Source organism: Phyllobates terribilis, unplaced genomic scaffold (genome assembly GCF_046119375.1).
Source record: "Phyllobates terribilis strain yellow unplaced genomic scaffold, ASM4611937v1 Scaffold_2__4_contigs__length_985480577, whole genome shotgun sequence".
NCBI lineage: Eukaryota > Metazoa > Chordata > Amphibia > Anura > Dendrobatidae > Phyllobates > Phyllobates terribilis.
Window position 1 is genome coordinate 166,141,839 of NW_027362762.1, and position 22,597 is coordinate 166,164,435.

The 22,597-nt window shown below is 43.3% G+C and overlaps 1 protein-coding gene across 2 annotated transcripts; it reads left to right on the forward strand.

Annotated features, from left to right (window-relative positions):
- Positions 1-350: 350 nt before the first annotated feature.
- LOC141250752 (chymotrypsin-like elastase family member 1) lies at positions 351-22,340 on the forward strand. Of its 2 annotated transcripts, XM_073670086.1 has the most exons (8): positions 351-466; positions 2,571-2,662; positions 4,582-4,682; positions 10,137-10,262; positions 17,363-17,499; positions 19,175-19,320; positions 20,621-20,770; positions 22,219-22,340. In XM_073670086.1, the coding sequence occupies exons 1-8, from the start codon at positions 427-429 to the stop codon at positions 22,225-22,227; spliced, it is 801 nt and encodes a 266-aa protein (XP_073526187.1). In that variant the 5' UTR covers positions 351-426; the 3' UTR covers positions 22,228-22,340. The 2 variants fall into 2 exon arrangements, with proteins under 2 accessions (XP_073526187.1, XP_073526180.1); XM_073670079.1 differs by lacking the exon at positions 22,219-22,340 and having other exon boundaries at positions 20,621-20,785.
- Positions 22,341-22,597: the final 257 nt, after the last annotated feature.

Here is a 22,597-nt window from a genome sequence, read left to right on the forward strand (position 1 = left end):
ATTTCTAACTTTAAGCAAAATTTCTGAACCATTTTGATGAATATGGCACAAAAAAAGGCAGCGAATGCCACAAAGTAAAAAAAGAAAAGTGACTTAAAAAAATGCAAATAGTGAATCGGGCCCTCTGTGTACAGTCCCCAATGTTATGGAACCCTCTCCATTATACAGATTTGCTAATCTTCCTCTGTGGGTACATATTATGATGAAATAACACTTAATATTACAATCTGTTGCTTCTATTTTTGCTACATCTAAAATTATCTAAGTCGTCCTTGTTTTCCATGTAATGGCTCACAAGCAAAAACAAACACCACAGCACCTGTCACATCCAAAAGAATTCCCAGTACCTCAGTACCTATCTCCAGGTCTATAAAAGAGCTGTGCCTGTAATAAAGGTACCTAGCAGACCACCGGAACCTGATCAGAATGTTGAGGCTTCTTGTCCTTGCTGTCCTGGTCCTTTGTGGTAAGCCATATGTAGTATAGATTCCTACATGGGGTATTTTGCTTTTAACGTGTACAATATTTTTTGCAAAGGAAGAGAGAAACGCGGACACATTGTGACATTTACTAAGACAACTTTAGATCTTTAGGCAACTCCTAGATTGTCAGCTCACATGATATAGTGTACTAAAATCATTGTTCTGCAACATTTGTGTGCTACCACCTAAGGACTCGCTCAAACGAGTATATAACACAGCCGAGTGCTATGCGATGTTTTATCGTATAGCACTTGGACCAGTATTATGGGGCAGTGCAGATCTGCGATTGTTTTCTTATGCCGAATCGATCGCAGCATGCTGCGAGTGCATCAGAGAATCGGATCGCACTCACCCATACAAGTCTATAGGTGCATGTGAAACATTGGACTGCACTCGGATGTCATCCAAGTGCAGTCCAATTACCACAAAAGACAGAAATGGAGGAGATGGAGAAACCACTTTTTCTGTCTCCTCCGCACCTGTGCTGCGATACTCTCATGTGAGAGGATCGTAAATTCTGACAGAGTTTGAGCAAAGGGTCAGTTACATAATCGGCCTGATTCTCTCGCACAAGAGAACATTCGCTCATGTGACCATGGCCTAAAAGAGAGAGTTCTTTATTTGCAATATCAGGCATCTACATGGGGTGGAAGAGTATAAAAGGAGTCTGTCAGAACAGAGTGACTGCTCAAACCAACTGTAGGCACTCGGTGCACCCCTGGTGTGGCCAAATAGTTCAGTGCACCTTCCCACCTAATTGTTTTCCCTCTGTCTCTGCTCTTCTCTGGCTCTATGAAGTCAGAGCTGTCAATCAAAGAAGAGGGGGAAGGGTGGAGATTGAGGGTAAACAAGCAAGTGGGAAAGTGCACTTAAATGTTTGGCCATGCTAAGGGTGCACTGAGTGCCTGCACTTGGTTTCAACAGTAATTCTGTACCGACAGATTCTCTTTAATCCCAGTGGCATCCATACATGACAAGAAGTGTTGCAAAGATGGAAATAGTTTCACCATGGTGTCGAGTAGCTAAGAATGTAGTTACTTTGAAGAAGGGAGCTCTGCACAGGATCTCATTAAGCATTAAGGTGATAGGATCATCATCTGTGGGCCCATATCTGCAAGGGACGCATAATAGCCGTACAATCTACCTCTATCATATGTATGACCTTGAACAAATGACTTTCATTACACAATGTCAACCATATTTTTAATCAACGGCAAGAAAATGTTTTCATTACGAAAACAACTACAGATATATTCAAAAATGAATGAATGGATTACAACTATTCATTCATTACATTTGAAACTGAAAAAAAGGTTATGCATAAAATGTATTTTACCAGTATTAAAGGGAATCTGCCAACAGGTTTTTGCTACCCAATCTGAGCGCAGCATAATGTAGGGGCAGTGACCCTGATTCCAGCGATGTGTCACTTACTGGGCTACTTGGTGTCATTTTGATAAAATCAGTGTTTTATCTGCTACAGATCTAGCAGTTCTCTGAATGCTGAGCTCTGTATAACTCCGCCTACACCACTGATTAGCAGCTTTCTACTCATGTGCATTATACACAGAAATCTGCCAATCAGTGGTAGGGGCGGGGTTACACAGCTCATGAATATGGATGACTACATGGGAGCAGGTCTACTAGTCCTCTAATGATCTTCTGCTGATAAGACAGTAATTCTATCAAAACTACAGCAAGACCAGTAAGTGACACACTATTGGTATCGGGGTCCCTGTCTCTACATTATTCTGCTCTCAGATTGGGTAACAAAAACTTGGTGACCTATTTATAATCAGGCGCCATTGTCGCTGTGAAATATGCTATGTTATGTCTGTAATGGAGGCATGAGGCTAATTATTCATGTTCACTTGCCAATAATTACAAAAATGGATGAAGCAAGAAATGTCACCAGAGTATTTTAATAACTTATTTAATCATTCATTGTTAAATGAAACGCTATGTAAAGAGATATCTTAAATTAGAAGACACATTAGTCCTGACCGGCAGCCTTCTGCCTTTATAAGATCATACATTTTATATGGGAAAATCAACTATTTCTATGTGTTCTTACTTTGTACAACATAGGACACTGCTCTGAGCAGTACTTAGAGGATGTAGAGGACAACTCAAGAGTGGTTGGAGGCTCCAACTCTGCACCCAACGCCTGGCCATGGCAGGTCTGTATTTATTTTAAGAAATTGTAACAAGTAACATATTCAAGTAAGATGATACGAACGGAGGCCAACAAGCAAAGTGTATAGATCCAGTAGCAGCTTAAAAACCCATTAGTCATCATTTTTCATCATTTTTATTTCATCACACAATTTTTCATTTTTGTTTAGAAAGTCTTTACCAAGAGAAGGTAATCAGCGTCTCTGTAGCCACCTATTAAAAACAGCCACTCTATAAGTTAAACCAAGAAAATATAGCTGCAATCTGAAATGCTATAATATGCAAACCTTGAATATATGAAATTGGAAATAAATTACTGCTAAAAAAATATATATTAAAAAATGAAGGTACTTAGTTCACAAATTGTCCAATTTATGAGAGCCCATCAGCCGTGACAAGGTGTACCCCTTTGATGGGACCCTAACCTTATGTGCCTTTTCTAGGCTGAAAGCCTACAAATTTAGGCCTCCTTCATACGTCCGTATAAAACACGTACATGAAAAACCAGCACCAGTGTCATCAGTGTTTTCCATCAGTGTGTCCTTCTTTACCATCACTGTGGTGGTGTTTTTCCAGTATGGATAAAGAAAGAAATTACAAAGTTTCTCTTACACTGTGCAGTGTTATACATGTACAGCACACGGATGGCACATGCATGTCATCCGTCTGCTGTATGTGATTTTCACGGACCCATAGACTTGTATTGGTGCTTGTCATCCATACTGCCGAAAAAAAACGGACATGTCTCTATGTGTTTTGCATGGACACAAGGTCTGTGTAAAAACACAAACATGTGAGCAGCACCATAGATAATAATGGGTGCGTGTGTGATTCGTGAAAAGAAAACTCACACCACACGTATTGGAAACTCATACATGTCCAGATATAATTAAAATGCCTTAGGCTGATGGGAGGAATGTTCAGAAAGGAGTATACAACAAAAATCAAAAAAGTGACCTGCACCTCCAAACAGAATAAGGCAAGTATGAACAGATGCAAGCTGTCACGACTATTCAATATAGCCAAGAAAATACAGCTGCACTCTGAAATGCTATAATATGCAAACAATGAATATATGAAATTGGAACTACATTACTGCTTAAGAAAATATGTTGAAAAAATGAAGGTACTTCGCGCACTCTATATGTCACCGTTGACCCGATAATGAGTCTTGCCTCATGTCTTAGTATATTCAACCAAACCAGAATCTTTTCCAACAGAAAAAACACCTCTGTTTGCAAATAGCTGTTTTAGGGTTCTTGACCCTCATCAGTGCAAAGTGAAGATTCTCATTTCTGAATATCATGCTCATTATAGAGTCATTGAATTAAAGGGAAGCTATTATACAGCGGCCTATATCTACTATGGCAAAGGCGGAATACAAGCTGTAATAACAGCAGCCTACAGTCTGGTATGATAGCAGCAAGGAATGTGCTATTCCCACAGATGCCCGGCTCCCATTTTAGCGTGTTTGTTTACAGGAGACAAGTCTGATAATAGGAATATTGTAAAAAATTGTATATGTAATGGTATACTTACACATCACCTATACTGCCGATAGATTTACACATGTGATTACATTGTCGGCATTGATTGACCCTACCTACACCTCCACACTTATCATTTCTATGAGATGCTTCACTTGTATTATCTTGAAAGTCCAGAACTTAATAGTATTTTACTTCCTGGAGACTTTCATTGTTATTATGGGAAATTCACAAAGCTTCCAAGTAACTAATCTCAATCTACGTATCCTTGTGTAGACCCTGGTCACCTCTGTGAAAGCTCTGCATGTAGCATGTAGCACTCAAAACACCTCTGCCCCTGAAAACAATAAGTTGACATGAAATTAACCTATAACATCCTGGGATAAAAATAGTGTAATTTTTACCTGAATATTAATAGCTCTGCTCTGTACATGTAGATCTCCCTCCAGTATCAGTCTGGATCCAGCTGGTACCACACCTGTGGAGGCTCCCTGATCCGTGCCGACCGTGTGCTGACCGCTGCCCACTGTGTTGACAGGTATTGCTTTAAACTTTCATGTCTTGGGATCATACAGGTAAATCAAATACTAAAAGGTCTAATGGATATAGTAAGCATCTCTATGGAAGCCATTGCCCATAAGGAACAGGCTAAGATTTATCTAGGACGATACCAGAAGCTAGTATCTGGCTATGCTGTATGTGTGTAGCGGGTTATAACAGCCCAATGTGCTCTACTACGTACTAATGACACTTGTCATTAAGGGGCTGAATAATTCCGAGACTGCAGTAGTCCGTAAAAGTGGCATTTTGTGGTGAATTTGGAGAAACCACTTGTGATATTAGTTGTTCTCAGGTAAATAATTGTTCTTGTTTTATTGCAAACAGCAAAAAGTTTATATATTTTGCTAATAAATGTCATTTGCAGTGGGGGTTAAAATATTTTCAATGCAACTGTAAGAACAGGGCAGTGAACTCAATTTTTCACCCTGGATAAGAAAGGCCTATACATGGCTCAGTAACTGTTTAGTTTCCAAACTTCATAGTCTAGAGAAAGTATAGAAGTCATTAGCTTTAATGCATATGTAGCACCCTGAGGATTCGGCTGCTACAGGGGTATTGCACCTCAACCCAGAGGTGTGATATTCCACTCCCGGGTAAGGATGGAGTGTGGAACTGAGCTCAGTTAGCTGCATGCACTACACACATCCCATTTCCAGGGAACAGACCGACGGTACTCCCACCAGTTTATGTGCAGGTACGATAGTGTCTGTTCCTGGCTGGAGTGGGAGGGGGGTGGAACATCCCAGTAGTGTAGGGGCAGATAGGGGGAGCAGCCTGGGTAAAGTTAGGAGCTCATTGGGTGCTGGTCACCTGAGCTCACACATAGAGGGAGTATATAAGGTGGGAACCATCTTAGATCAGAGTCAGTCAGCCACAGTCAGTCAGTCAGACAGTCTGTCTGAGAGCCTGAGAAGCAGAGCAGAGGAGAAGGAAGAGAGACCCAGAGGCGCAGAGGGGACCCCAAGAGCCCATAAGAGAGCTAAAAGGGTGAAGGGTCGGCAAAAGGGTACCGGATCCCAAGCTGGCAGAGGCTACAGCACACCTTAGCCAGGAACCGGAGGTCGTGGGCAGGATCTGCCACGATCACCCACTAAATCCACCCGGAAGGCAGACCAAGAATAGGGTCAGGGAGCCCAGAGGAGGCTTGACCAACAAGAGGCCCGAGGGAGCCGGACTTAGGTGGATCCCTGGTGGGAACGGCCAGAAGAAGGGAGAGACAGAAAGGAGCTCAGGACCACACTCCGGAGTTGCCTGGGAGTTGACCGAGTCCAGGACCTGGTGGACGCAGCACGGCTTGGGTGGTCACTGCTGTACACAGTGACCCGAGCAACACCAGTAAGTAAAACCCTGGAACTGCATTTTATGCCTCTGAGTCTCCTTGCTGCACCTTCACAACCACCATCCTCCACGGCTGACCCCCTGAGGCTATACCCCTCCCGTTGGGGGTTATACTACCTAAGCTGCACTCACATCATCAGCCTCAGTGGACCCTGCTGCAGCGGCGGCCGTATTGACCGCAAATCAACGGGTGGCGTAGTCGACACAAAAGAACATCTAGTAACATCATAAGGACTGCCACACACTGAGCTTGACACCCTGGGCACGGACCGGGTCACAGCCACTCGGAGACTACAACCCCCATCTGATCCGGCTCCGGGTATCCCCAACAACACTGGCCCAGGGGGCGCGTCAACTTTGGCGTAGTCGGCAGGATAACGTGCCCGCAACAACCGGGTACTGCGTGCCTGAAGAAAAGTTCACCGTTACCTTAAAAAGAAGTCTCCTGCCGGTTCCGGAGGGTCCCCGCCAACGGACCCCATCACAGGTCATTTCCCGCCGGTTGTCCGCCATTTGCAGCTTTTTCCCGCCATCCATGGAGTTTCCCGCCACTGGGAGACGATTCCCGCCATTTCCAAAGATTTCCCGCCTTGGAAGAGCGGACGCCATTATGGGCGTGCCAGAGGGTGGCAAGAGGCCACCTCCCATCGTGGGCCAGGTCGAAGAATGGCGCCAAAAGCGGAAACCGCGCCCACCAACAGAGACTGTGATGCTGGAAGTGTCCATCAGCGTAAGAGAACTGCCCCTGGAACTGAAGTTGCCCCGGGACCACCCTCGATGTGGGCGGAGACAGAACAAGAGAACAAAGATGGGTGTCGCCTGGAGCAGTCTGGAGAGAGCGCACCCGGAGACAAGACGTCTGGAAGAGAGTCCAGAGAGAGCCTACCCGGAGATGGAGGGAGAGTCAGGCAGCACCGACCCAGTGGTCAGGAGCCTGTTGCAGGTCGCCACTCCAGAAGGCCTGCTGGAGATCCTAGCACAGCTCCCCCGAGACCGGGAGTGTGCACAGACCGCGTTGGAGGGCCTCGCACGGAGGATGGCCCGGGTGCAGCGAGAGACGTTGGCGGAGTGGAGCCGAGAGATGGCCCAGCAGACCGAAACCCGACAGCGGAGCACGCCACCTGAGACGAGGAGACAGACCGCCTCTGAGGATGGCGCAGGAGGAATGAAGGCAGGAGACGGCGCCGAGAAGGGAGCTGAACGGACGGAGGCAGGTAAAGGGGACGTCTCTACCCCGAGCCGGGAAACCGCGTGCCTGCCCCAGCTCCCCGTCGCAGAGCCCGAAGTTCCCCCTGCCGTGCCCGTCGCTGCATCGTCACCGCCACCGACTAGGCCTCAACCGGAAACCGCGGCCGCGACCCCTGTGACGTCACACGCCTCGACCTCGAGCGTGGCCAAGCAGGAAATACCACCAGCCTGGTCGCAAGGCCTAGTACCTCCGGGCGCCGCAATACCAACAGCGCCCCCTACCTCCGCGGAGCCACCGGCCTGGCCGCAGGGCCGAGTAACCACGGGCGCCGCCGTTCTTACGGTGCCCTTTGCCTTTAGGGTGCCCCAAGCCTGGTCGCAAGGCCTGGTCGACCCGGGCGCCACTACCATCAACGCGCCCTCAACATCTAGAGTGCCGCACCTGGGTGAAAATCTATTTGCCCAGCATACGTGCCCGGATGGGCAGCCCTTTATATGGCCACCGGAGTTTCACCATCCCCGACTCCGGAAAGAGAGACCCCTAGACGAGCCCCTGATTCCGGCTCCGAAGCCTGTAAAGAGGACCTCGCCCCCGCTGGAGGAGGCACAGTTCGAGTGGGACCCCACCGGAGAAGACCTCATGGGGTTCACTCAGGAGACTCGGGCGGCCGCAGCAGAGCGTGCAGAGTGCTGCCGGCAGCAGCTCGAGGTCTTCGAGAGGGAGCGGAGAGAGAGGCGGGTCCGGGAACAGCAAGCGCAGATAAGGAGCGCGGAGCAGAAGAGCCGGACCAGGAGGAATCCCCGTGCAGCACATGGTCCCCCTTCCACCGGGACTGTGATAAAATTCAACATGCAGCACGGATGGGGCTTTATTAGAGACCATCAGACCCCCGGCGACGTCTTTGTAACCCGCAGAGACATAGAAAGCCATCTGCCAGAGGGACACAGAGGTCGTGACCTGTATGTAGGGGACGAGGTCACCTTCACCCGACACAAGTGTGCCAAAGGACCCTACGCCCTCCATGTGCATCGCCTGACGGAGGAGGAGCTGCGGTGTGAGGAGGAGCAAGAGGACCCGGACGGGTCTGAAGAATCTAAAGAAGGAGCAGGAGGACGCCGTCGTTGAAGTACGGTAGAGAGAGACTGTACATAGTTACCCGTCAGGGTATAAGAACTGTTCTAGTTAAAATATAGTCCCCGTTGGGACCAGCCAATTGAACTGATGCCCGTGTGTCCCTAGTTCCTAATACCTGGCCGAGGACTGAGAGCGGCCATATTTCCCTTGTATATAGTTGCGCTTCCTAAAGCGCCCCCTACCGGTTTTATAGGAAACTGTTTTCTTCCAAAAGAGACTGTTGCACTTTACCCGGTCACAAGTTGCACCGTGGCCGGAGGAACAAGAATGTTATTTATGAAAAGTTTTTATATGAAGAGTTTATTGCTGCTGATGATGTATATGATGTTTTATATGTTTTATATGTTTATGTTTATGAAAAAAAAAAAAATGTATGTTTTGGATGTTTTTATATCTTACAGCCCGAGGACGTGCTGTGGTTTACCAGGGGGGAATGTAGCACCCTGAGGATTCGGCTGCTACAGGGGTATTGCACCTCAACCCAGAGGTGTGATATTCCACTCCCGGGTAAGGATGGAGTGTGGAACTGAGCTCAGTTAGCTGCATGCACTACACACATCCCATTTCCGGGGAACAGACCGACGGTACTCCCACCAGTTTATGTGCAGGTACGATAGTGTCTGTTCCTGGCTGGAGTGGGAGGGGGGTGGAACATCCCAGTAGTGTAGGGGCAGATAGGGGGAGCAGCCTGGGTAAAGTTAGGAGCTCATTGGGTGCTGGTCACCTGAGCTCACACATAGAGGGAGTATATAAGGTGGGAACCATCTTAGATCAGAGTCAGTCAGCCACAGTCAGTCAGTCAGACAGTCTGTCTGAGAGCCTGAGAAGCAGAGCAGAGGAGAAGGAAGAGAGACCCAGAGGCGCAGAGGGGACCCCAAGAGCCCATAAGAGAGCTAAAAGGGTGAAGGGTCGGCAAAAGGGTACCGGATCCCAAGCTGGCAGAGGCTACAGCACACCTTAGCCAGGAACCGGAGGTCGTGGGCAGGATCTGCCACGATCACCCACTAAATCCACCCGGAAGGCAGACCAAGAATAGGGTCAGGGAGCCCAGAGGAGGCTTGACCAACAAGAGGCCCGAGGGAGCCGGACTTAGGTGGATCCCTGGTGGGAACGGCCAGAAGAAGGGAGAGACAGAAAGGAGCTCAGGACCACACTCCGGAGTTGCCTGGGAGTTGACCGAGTCCAGGACCTGGTGGACGCAGCACGGCTTGGGTGGTCACTGCTGTACACAGTGACCCGAGCAACACCAGTAAGTAAAACCCTGGAACTGCATTTTATGCCTCTGAGTCTCCTTGCTGCACCTTCACAACCACCATCCTCCACGGCTGACCCCCTGAGGCTATACCCCTCCCGTTGGGGGTTATACTACCTAAGCTGCACTCACATCATCAGCCTCAGTGGACCCTGCTGCAGCGGCGGCCGTATTGACCGCAAATCAACGGGTGGCGTAGTCGACACAAAAGAACATCTAGTAACATCATAAGGACTGCCACACACTGAGCTTGACACCCTGGGCACGGACCGGGTCACAGCCACTCGGAGACTACAACCCCCATCTGATCCGGCTCCGGGTATCCCCAACAACACTGGCCCAGGGGGCGCGTCACATACACTTGGGAATTATTTTTTTCAATACTATAGTTTGTGGTAGCAGCCTATTTCAGATTAATTTGGGCAATAAAACGACAATATTGATTTTATTTCTCTAAATAAATGTTATTGTTCTCCTAATTGTATCCTAAATAAATGATGTTGATTGCTGTTTAACAGGGTTGTCAACTTCCGTGTGTCACTTGGAGACCATAACCTTAATGTAAATGAAGGTACTGAGCAGATCATTGCTGTGTCCAGCATCAGGAAGCATGCCAGCTGGAACTCTAACAGTGTGGCTTCTGGGTAAGAGGACATTACATTCTTACATGTTATCATATCATTATTCAGACTAATAAATTGAATACAGAAAATTAACTGCAACAAAGTAAAGTTGCATTTGCATTGCATGATAATTGGGAATGAGGGTTCCTAGGAATGCTGATATCCTAATAATCGCGCAGTATAAATAGACTGACAATCACCCAACAAATGAGCAAATTGTTCATTCATTAGGTAAAACGATCTTTTAGTTCGCTTAAAAAAATCATTGTTCTTGCCAGCACATCGTCCTGTGGAAACAGAATAAGTGCTGCAGAGAACCATGGCAGCCTACAGTCCTGCTCATCGTTATTGGCACCCATAAAGTTTAAGTACATAATGTGGAATATCTCCTGAAAAAGATGAATCATGTGAAACAGTTTTTTTGTATAGAGCACTCGTGTTAAATACAAAAGAGTAAATGATAAGTAATAATTTAAAACCAAAAACAATGGGAGGACAAAATAGAAAAACCTAAAGCTTACTATGACACTGGTATTGGCACCCTTTACATTAATTTAGTATGGAAACACATTTTGACTCGCCTGTGGTAAATCACAAAAGAGATTCTCCTGTGATTAATTGTTGGTGCCCATGTGACATGAATTAGCCAATGAATGATGACTTCAATGTTTTAAAAAGCCACATGGGAAGCCCTGTTCCTTTGTCACAATGGTGAAGACAAAGGAGCTATCTGAGGACATCAAAACTGCTATTATTAGCAAACACAAGACTTTCAAAGGGTATAAGGCCATTTCCAAAGACATTAGTAACCCAGGTTCAACAGTGCGCAATGTTATTAAGAAGTTTGCCAAACATGGAACCATAAAGAATCTCCCTGGACGTAGGGGAAAATTGACGAGAGATGTCTTCGAAGGTTGGTACAAATGGTGGAGAAAACACCACATCAAACATCCAAAGACTTGAAAGCCAACTTGGAACAGTCTAGGGTCATGGTTTCAACAAGTACCATATGCCGCACACTAAGCCAAGCAGAGCTTTACAGGCGAAGGCCAAGGAAGAAACCATTGCTGAAGAAAAGACATAAAAGGGAACGACTGACCTTTGCCAAAGAGTACCTTGACAAACCACAATCCTTCTGGGAAAATGTTCTGTGGACAGATGAAACAAAAATAGAGCTTTTTGGCAGTGTAGAGCAACAGTTTGTTTACAGACGGCGCAATTAAGCCTATAAGGAAAAGAACACCTTACCAACAGTTAAGCATGGTGGAGGATCCATAATGCTGTTGGGTTGCTTTGCTGCATCTGTTACTGGAGGCCATGACAGTATCACAGGAATCATGAAATCAGAGAATTATCAAGAGATTTTAGAGCAAAATGTCCTACCCAGTGTAAGAAAACTTGGTTTCAGTCGAAGATCATGGGTCCTCCAGCAAGACAATGACCCAAAGCACACATCCAAAAATACACAGGAATGGTTGAAAAAGAAAAAATAGACTGTTTTAAAATGGCCAGCAATGAGTCCTGACCTCAATCCCATTGAAAATCTTTGGGGTGAGCTGAAATCTGCCATTGGAAAAAAAACCCTGCAAACATTCAAGAACTTGAACGAACTGCAAAGGAAGTATGAGAGAAAATTCCAGCTGAGAAGTGCAAGAAGCTTATAGATGGCTACAAGAAAAGTTTGGAGCCTGTCAGCAATGCCAAAGTGTGTGCACCCAAGTATTAATTAGGTGAGCCTTTTTTTGCTGCACATGCTGTTTATTCTGTTTCTTCTTTGAAATTGCAACATGGACGTTGAAAAACAATTGTTGTATTACTTTGGACCACTAATTAAAAAATCCTGAGGATATAATTTTGGTACATTTCCATTTATTTCTGAAGATATTGTACAGTCTATGAAAAAAATTAAGGGCTGCCAATAATGTTGACCAGCACTGTATGAACACTGAAAAATCTATTACCAATCTTTTTGCTCCATTGCAAGCGCGGTCGGCCTGCCTAAACTGGCTACTAAACATCTGCTATTCGGCTTCTATGTAGTCAACCAGTAGCCATTCACGCCCCCGTGTCGGTCAGTGCAAATGTTCCCTAAGTGAGTCCATCTGATAAAGCCTTACTGGATTACCCCATTACTTTGAGATCCAATTCTGTATCCTCTAGTCTAGTACGTGACCTCAGTCTGACTGATACATGCATCTACGCTTGTGCTATTATGATGCTGTTCTGATACAGACTATGTTCAGATGTTCAGTATTTGTTCAGTATTTTACATTTGTGTTTCAATAATTTTTATTAAGATTTTTATAAAATTATAAAGTGAAGGAAAAGGGGGAAAGGGAAGTAAAGGAACAAGTAGATAAAGGGAAATATTTATAGGGGGGAAACTAGGAATGAGTAAGGAAGAAGGAATAGGGAAGATAAAGGAGAACTCAGCTTATAATGTTCGATTAGTGCACTCATATTATATAACATAACAAATACAGTAAATTAACAAAAAAAAACAAACATAAAAATACAACATATTTCACAGTAATATGACAGAGTTATAGGAAGTTGTGGTATTGTTATACATTTTTAGGAAAAGCAAGTTCCCAAGGTTTCCATTTTTTCAAGTATTTACCATATAGATTATTTACTGTGGCATATTTAGATTTTTAGGTTTTGCGTGACGAAATTTTGTAACCCAAAACCAGGAGTTGAACAATCAGAGGAAAGTATAATAGAAATAAGTCACCACTTCTGTATTTTTTATCTGCTCCTGGTTTTGGCTTACAAATGTTGATGTAAGATACTGACCAAATACTGAAACGTGTGAATGTGACTTAAACTACATAAGGCCTCCTGTCTTGCTGTTTTTGACCTTCCATAATTGTCTGTTTGCCAAATAATTATGTATGTCAAATCCACTACTAGATTATGTGAGCCATTGCCTAAGTCCACTGTAACATCAATTAGCCATCACTCAGACCTATAATGTATATAATTATGTGTTATTTCAGTTTGGCTGTATGTCCTTTTTTGTCCATCTTAGGCTAGAGCCATAACATGTTGAGCAGTCAAAGATCACAGTATGTTACATTGCTGCGGAATGAACGTGAACATGGCCACATTAAGATCACTGGATATAATGGTTGGGCAGGAACGGTTCAATGAGGCTGTTACAATTGTAATCCACCCAAATGTAGAAGAAGATAACGATGGCACTCCAAGAGATGCATTCAGAAAATGAATTTTAACATTATTGAAGTGTCAGTATAAAGCGCCAATATGTATAATAGTCAACGTTTCTCTGATATATAGACCTTGGTCACAGCCTGTCTGTATCAAGGAGCTTATCCTGCAGTGCTGACTATAAGAAGCACTGAACTTATGGTCAGCACTGCAGAATAAGCTCCTTGATACAGACAGTCCGTGACCAAGGTCTATAGATGAGAGAAACGTTGACTATTATACATATTGGCGCTTTATACTGACTCTTCAATAATGTTAAAATTCATTTTCTGATTGCATCTCTTGGAGTTCCGTGGTTATTTGATTCTGCATGGTCACATTGACCTGATGGATTTATGGTGGCTTACATGTCACAGCCGCTGGGGGGTCACAAAGTTACAGTTCATCCCGACCCTTATTCTTGTTTATTTTCTATGTATGTTGATTCCGCTGATAAGGGTATAACTTTCCTTGGAGGTGAGGCAGGTAAATTGACACCAGTTGTATTGTTCCCTTACATATTACAGCTAATTACTCAATGTCTCAGCAGTAGGACATCTTGTGATTAGCTAAAAGTCAGGGTAACCAACTAATAAAAAGGGAACATCCCCTTTAGTTTTATCCAGATGTCTTTATAAAGCACACATGTCAAATTCTGGCCTGTGGGCCAAATCTGACTCACAGGGTGGTTTTATTTGGTCTGTGACACCAGAACCACCACCCCTATGTGGGGCACATTATTCTGTATGAAGGACTATGTGGTGCCCATGATACTGTATGGAAGACTATGTGGTGCCCATGATACTGCATGGAGGACTATGTGGGGCCCATTATTCTGTATGGAGGACTATGTGGGGCCCATGATACTGCATGGAGGACTATGTGGGGCCCATTATGCTGCATGGAGGACTATGTGGGGCCCATTATTCTGTATGGAGGACTATGTGGGGCCCATTATTCTGTATGGAGGACTATGTGGGGCCCATTATTCTGTATAGAGGACTATTTGAGGCCCATTATTCTGTACAGAGGACTATGTGGGGCCTATTATTCTGTATGGAGGACTTTGTGGGGCCTATTATTCTGTATGGAGGACTATGTGGGGCCAATTACCAATTATTCTGTATGGAGAACTATTTGAGGCCCATTATTCTGTATGGAGGACTATCTGAGGCCCATTATTCTGTGTGGATGACTATGTGGGGCCCATTATTCTGTGGAGGACTATGTGGGACCCATTATACTGTATGGAGGACTATTTGGGCCCATTATTCTGTATGGAGGACTATGTGGGGTCCACTATTCTGTATGGAAGACTATGTGGGGCCATTACTCTGTATGGAGGACTATGTGGGGCCATTATTCTGTATGAAGGACTATGTGGGGCCCATTAATTTGTATGGAGGACTATGTGTAGCCAATTATTCTGTATGGAGGACTATTTGAGGCCCATTATTTTATATGGAGGACTATGTGGGGCCTATTATTCTGTATGGAGGACTATGTGGGGCCCATTATTCTGTATGGAGGACTATGTGGGTCTTATTATTCTGTATGGAGGACTATGTGAGGCCCATTATTCTGTATGGAGGACTATGTGGGGCCCATAATTCTGTATGGAGGACTATGTGGGGACCATTATTCTGTATGGAGGACTATGTGGGGCTTATCATACTGTATGGAGGATTATGAGGGGCCATTATTCTTTATGGAGGACTATGTGAAGCCATTATTCTTTATGGAGGACTATACGAGGCCCATGATACTGTATGGAGGACTACGTGAGGCCCATTATTCTGTATGGAGGTCTATGTGGGGTTCATTATTCTGTATAGAGGACTATGTGGGGCCCATTATTTTGGATAGAGGATGATGTGGGGCCAATTATTCTGTATGGAGGACTATGTGGGGCCTATTATTCTGTATGAAGGACTATGTGGGACCCACTATTCTGTATGGAGGACTATGTGAGGCCATTATTCTGTATGGGTGACTATGTGGGGCCATTTTTCTGTATGAAGGATTATGTGGGACCCATTAATTTGTATGGAGGACTATGTGGAACCCATTTATCTGCATGGAGGACTATGTGGAACCCATTTTTCTGTACGGAGGACTATGTGGGGCCTATTATTCTGTATGGAGGACTATGTGGGGTCCATGATACTGTAAGGAGGACTATGTGGGGCCATTATTCTGTATGAAGGACTATGTGGGGCCCACTATTCAGTATGGAGGACTATGTGGAACCCATTTTTCTGTACGGAGGACTATGTGGGGTCATTATTCTATATGGTGAACTATGTGAGGCCCATTAATTTGTATGGAGGATTATGTGGAACCCATTTATCTGTATGGAGGACTATGTGGAACCCATTTTTCTGTACGGAGGACTATGTGGGGACCATTATTCTGTATGGAGGACTATGTGGGGCTTATTATACTGTATGGAGGATTATGTGGGGCCATTATTCTTTATGGAGGACTATGTGAGGCCATTATTCTGTATGGAGGACTATACAAGGCCCATGATACTGTATGGAGGACTACGTGAGGCCCATTATTCTGTATGGAGGTCTATGTGGGGTCCATTATTCTGTATAGAGGACTATGTGGGGCCCATTATTTTGGATAGAGGATGATGTGGGGCCAATTATTCTGTATGGAGGACTATGTGGGGCCTATTATTCTGTATGAAGGACTATGAGGGGCCCACTATTCTGTATGGAGGACTATGTGAGGCCATTATTCTGTATGAAGGACTATGTGGGACCCATTAATTTGTATGGAGGACTATGTGGAACCCATTTATCTGTATGGCGGACTATGTGAAACCCATTTTTCTGCACGGGGGACTATGTGGGGCCTATTATTCTGTATGGAGGACTATGTGGGGTCCATGATACTGTATGGAGGACTATGTGGGGCCATTATTCTGTATGAAGAACTATGTGGGGCCCACTATTCTGTATGGAGGACTATGTGAGGCCATTATTCTGTATGGGTGACTATGTGGGACCATTTTTTCTGTATGAAGGACTATGTGGGACCCATTAATTTGTATGGAGGACTATGTGGAACCCATTTATCTGTATGGAGGACTATGTGGAACCCATTTTTCTGTATGGAGGACTATGTGGGGCCTATTATTCTGTATGGAGGACTATGTGGGGTCCATGATACTGTATGGAGGACTATGCGGGGCCCATTGTTCTATATGAAAGACTTTGTGGGGCCCATTATACTGTATACTGGTTGGCCCTCAACTTTGTCCAAGTTTTGTGTGTTTGAGCTTGACATCCCTGGTATAAAGGAACACTAGACAAATCATTATTGACTTTCTTAAATTGAGCTTTGGACCAGAAAACAAAGTCCCCACCTGCCCCGATACTAATTCTCATTGAGCCTTAAAGGGAATCTATCAGCAGGTTTTTGCCACCTAATCTGAGAGCAACATAATGCAGGGACAGAGACCCTGATTGCTGCGATGTGTCGCTTACTGGGCTGCTTGCTATAGTTTCAATAAAATCACTGTTTTATAAGCAGGATATTAAGACTAGACGACAAGTAAACCTGCTGCCATGTAGACCTCAATATTCATGAGCTTTGTATAACCCCGCCCCCACCACTGATTGGCAGCTTTCTGCCTATGCACAGTGTCATCGAAAGCTGCCAATCAGTGATGTGGGCGGGTTGATTCAGAGATGTGCTAGATCTGTAGCAAATAAAACAAAACAAGCAGTCCAGTACGTGATGCGTCACTGGAATCAGGATCTCTGTCTCTACATCATGCTGCTCTTAGATGGGGTAGAAAGACCTGGTGACAGATTCCCTTTAATTATTGACAGTGTAAAGATTGAATGAAAGCTAACATTATTGATTAAAGCTTGCCGTCATGTTCTTCCTTTCAGTTATGATATCGCCCTCCTGTCCCTGGCTTCAAGCGCTTCCCTGAACAGCAATGTACAACTGGCTGCTCTCCCAGCTGATGGTGCTGTCCTGGCCAATAACCATGATTGTACCATTACTGGATGGGGAAGAACCAGCAGTAAGTTTTACTACAGTCCAATAGTACATGTTAGAGGGCTGATTAAGCATATAGCTTTTTTTTTTCTATTACTCGTTCAGGCTCGTTCTCAACCAATTTTTAGTAAATATTAAATGAAGCAAACAAATGCAGCCAGATTTTCAATGCAAATATATATATATTTTTTAACAATCTATAATATTCCTGGCACTGAAACATGCAGAAGTGCAGAATCTAATATTATTTACCATGGATGCAAAATATGCCCACTTCAGATTACCTAAAAAAGGCTTAGACGCCTGTCTGCTAGCAAGTGGCAAAGGTGAACTAGTATATGATGTTGCATTACTATACGGAGAGATGGTTTCATATGTCTGTCAAATTTGAAGGATATATTTTGTAAAAACACTGGTAGAAATCATTTACACCAATATTATGGATGAATAAGTCATGTTTAAAGAATCCCTCCCATCAAAAATGTTATCCTCTTAATATATTGCAGCCATCATATTATATAGCACTGTGTACTTACAATTGCTCATTTTACCTTTCTACCCAGATAATTCTTCTCTTTTCCATTAGGTCTGTGACATCACGTGACCAAAAACAGACTAGCTGAATCCTTCTAAGCTCTATGTAGAAACAGGTGGTCAATTTTCCCTGAATGAGTCATGAGTCACTGCAAAAGTCCATGGCAGGGGGGAGAAGGGAGCACCTGGTCAGGAGTTGAAGAGGGGAATGATAAATTCAGGGACAAGAGACTTCCTGTTTCTCTAGACCAGAGAAAATAGAAAAATTAACTGGGTAGAAAGGAAAAATAAGCAATTGCACAGTGCCATAAAATATGATGACTGCAATATATTACTAGTGATAATCTCAAGCTAATAAAACATCGATTTTATCAAAACTACAGCTAGCAGCCCAGTGACATATTGCTGGAAACAGAGTCTCTGGCCCCGATTCATCAAGATCGTTGTGAACAACGCCAATCTTTATCTTGATGAGGGGGGGGGGTGCTTTGATTTCAGACGCTCCTGATTCATTAAGAGGTGTACATCTCTTAATAAATTGGGCTCTTCTGAAAAGTTTGTGTGCCTCTGTGTGCCTGGCTACAAATCTTACACCAGTAAGTGACTGGAGTAAGATTTCTGTAGTAAGGTATGTGGCAACTCATTTTCAAGGCAATTTATCCCAGAATTCAGGCATAATTGCCTTGATGAATTGGGGTCTATGCCTGTACATTATGCAGCAGCTACAGGGAGAAAAGGAAGCTATATTCTCCCTGCAGTCGCTCACTTCCAGTCATCGGGCAGTGCAAGGAGTCGATACAGTCACCCATCACTACACAGTGAGCACACTGTGATCACTCCCCGGCACCTTGACCAATAGCCTACTCTGCACACACACACTATCACTCAAGGTGCAGGGGAGTGATCACAGCTGTGCTTATTGTGTAGTGAGCGATACCTGTTTAATCTCCCTGCACCGCTCCAAGACTGGACGACAGTGCCTTCAGGGAGAAATAAAACTTCATATTCTCCCTGCAGACACTGCACTAGTAAACAAATCTAACCTGATTATTATGCTATTTACCTGCAGATTATCACTATATACTTTTGCTAGTTATATATAATTAATTTCTACCATTTGAACATGTTAAAAAGTAACATAATTTTGTTTTGCCCTACTTTCTTAGCTGGCGGCTCTCTGCCATCCATCCTCCAGCAGGCCCCTCTGCCCGTGGTAGCCCACTCCACCTGCTCTACCAGCTCTTACTGGGGCAGCACTGTTAAGACTACCATGGTGTGTGCCGGTGGTAATGGAGTCCAGGCCGGATGCAATGTAAGATCAGCCTTTTTTTTCATTATTTTAACATTTTTTACATACCGTATATTTTAATCTGTTAAATCTATAACATACTGAATAAACAGAACTCAGCGGCCTCGAATCATCAAACCGTTTTCAAAATAATTCTGGTGCAAAACTGTTTGAAATGTCACTAATTTGTTGCACAACTTTTACCATTTTTAAGCTAGCCCCAGCTCCCTAGGACAACTTGTTGAAGAGCAAGCAGGGATTAGGCAAGGGAGGGCATGGCCGAGTTAAGTTGGCAAATTTATTATAATTTATGTCACAAAAGTACATTTCTGACATTGGCATACTGCAGTTGAAAGATATGCAAAATTCTTTAAGGGGCACATACCTCTTAATTAATTTAGCGCTTCTACTCCATTGCACTTCTTAGCAAGACTGGTATTTAAACTACCAGTCTTCATGAATCAAGGCTAAAGCGTTTGTTCAATTTTCTGTACATTTTTTTAGAACCTTTTTCAGGGTGAGGAAAGTTCACTGAAATTAAAGTACCACTCCAGCATTTTTTTTAATTTTCCTATCCATTATCAATCAGTAATATACTGTATATGTATGTATATATATACTGTGTGCAGTAAAATACCCATAGTCACAGTCTACTGCCGTTTTTAGCGCTGCTCCATTCCTTTTCTGGATCACGTGACCACAGATTTTTCTTGCCGTAACACACATTGGACTGTTGCCTCCTTTCTTGAGGTATATCTATGAGAGTCCTGATCCGACTCTCATAGACTTTCATTGAGAAAGTGACTTCCAGTCTACAAAGAAATGCTACGTGAGCCAGGTAGTCACAGATGGTGTCACATGATGCAGGGGAAGATCAGAGCAGCCGAAATGGCAGAAGACAGTGACCAGTAAGTATTTTAATGCACAAACTGAACATACTTTTCCAGCCGCTAAGTGAAGTGGCAGCATCTGGAAATCAATTAGCTACTGTATGGCTTAAAGGGGTTGTCCACTACTGGACAACCCCCTATTCAATAGCTATATCACCCATCATAAAATGAAAAAAAACATATTCTTACATCCCAGACCGGACTTCTACTCTGACAAAATACTGAAAGGCTGCAGCTGATCACCAGCCGCTGATTGGCTGCTGCAATCACATGAAATGTCATGTGATGACCCTTTATATAAGGAAACTCTTGTAAAATAAATGGTACATTATAGTTCTGCATTGGAACAAAGAAGCTTCAAGCTACATTTCTGAATCAGTCTAATAGAACTATCACAAAAAAATAATGTTTATGTATCCATCTTTTCTTTTTAGGGAGATTCTGGTGGCCCTCTGAACTGTGCCGTCGGTGGGGTCTTCCAAGTTCACGGTATTGCTAGCTTTGTGTCCTCCCTGGGATGCAATGCTTATCTCAAGCCAACTGTTTTCACCAGAGTATCTGCTTACATCTCCTGGATTAACAGCGTAAGTTCACACTAAAAAACTTGTATTTTTTTATATATTCTACTTCATCATAGCACAAAAATTCATCTAATTATGTTCATGGAGAATGGTAGCACCTAAAGGAGAAAATGCAGATTTAATCGTGGTTGGGGTTGAATCCACAATTTTCTTGCATTTCCAGTACACTATTATTTCCCGCTCGCTCAGACAAACATATTGAACATCCATGTGCTGTCAGTTTGCGAAACGGATAGCACATGGCCCTATACAAGTCAATGTGGTAGTTCACTTCCACGTTTTTACACAGGAACTGATGGTCTGCAAATAAAAAATTGCAGCATAATGTACTTTGGTGCATATTTAGAATCAAACTCACCCATTACACTGTGTGCACAATTATTAGGCAATTTATAATTTTATTATTGAACAACTACAGTGCTGTCGGTCAATCCAAAAGATTAATAGACCTGAAACCTAAATATTTAAGAAAGTAAAAGTGAGGTTTTGTCTTTCTTAGGAGATTATCTATGCATGCAGAATTATTATGCAACTAAATGAAAAGACATACATTTACCCATCTCAATTGTTTTTCTTTTTCATTTGTGAGAATAATAACAAAACAACTCAAAATGTACAAAAATAAGTTTCTGTTATTTAAAAAAAAAAAAACTATAAGTGATCAACATAGCCACCCTTCTTTTCAATAACAGCCATAATCCTTCCATTCATGGAGTCTGTCAGTGCTTTAATAGCCCGGAATTCTGTCATGCAAGGTATCTGACCAGGTCCGGCACAAGTACTCGCTCCCCCTGCAATTCTTCTGGTGAAATTTGGTTCCACTTGATTTCTCCTGGCCAGCAGATGGCAGTCTCTCCTCATTAATGGTACATCCTGCAAGGGCTCTTCAGGGATTTCATTGCTTCTTATTACAGTTATACAGCTCGTAGTTGCAAAATCTGCATAAAAATGATAATATGGTCAAAATACTGACTTGCCTAATAATTAAGTACATAGTGTATAAGTCAATGGGTGCGCAAAAAATGGATCACAAATGGGTTACCATCCGTATGTAGATGCATTTTTCACTGATAAATTAAAATTATTAAGATAGGAAATTGTATGTGACCTTTATTATTTATTGACTTGTTCAAATAAAAAAAGTATGTCATATGGATGTACAATATAATAAAGGAAATAAACAACTGCATATGGAACAGATGGCTGTACTGATAACATATGGATTGCATATAGATGACTATATGGATGAAAAATCATCTGTTTTTTTCTGGATACAAAATAACAACCCTGTCATAGGGATATTAGCAATGAGAACAGGCATTTACTAATTCCATGAAGCTTGGTGTTTCAGAGAGATGCAGTTCTACAGAAAGGGGCGCAGATAGCATTAGTTGGTGGCTGAAGTAATTGACCTGGAATTATTTTCACGTGTGACTTTTTTTTTCTTTCAGAATATCTAAATTGCTACTTGGACAATATCAGAAAAATACAGAACAGAACATCTTATCACTTTGTTTTAACACCAGTGGAATTATCTTTCTATGCTATTCTATTAAAAGACTTATTTCTCACAGACTGTCTTTAGTTTAGTATGTTCAATACAGATGTCCCTTAAAGTGTAACTGTCGTTTTATTTTTTATTTCATAAATCAATAAAAAATTAACAACTTTGTAATATATCTTATCAGAGAAATCAGCTCATTTCTAAACCAGGATTGATCATTCATTCTCAAAATCCTCAATTCTCGGGTTAAATCTGTATTCAGACTTTATCATTTGGGGCTACACTTTTCATTTTGCAAAGGGACATATTAAAACCATCCCTGATTG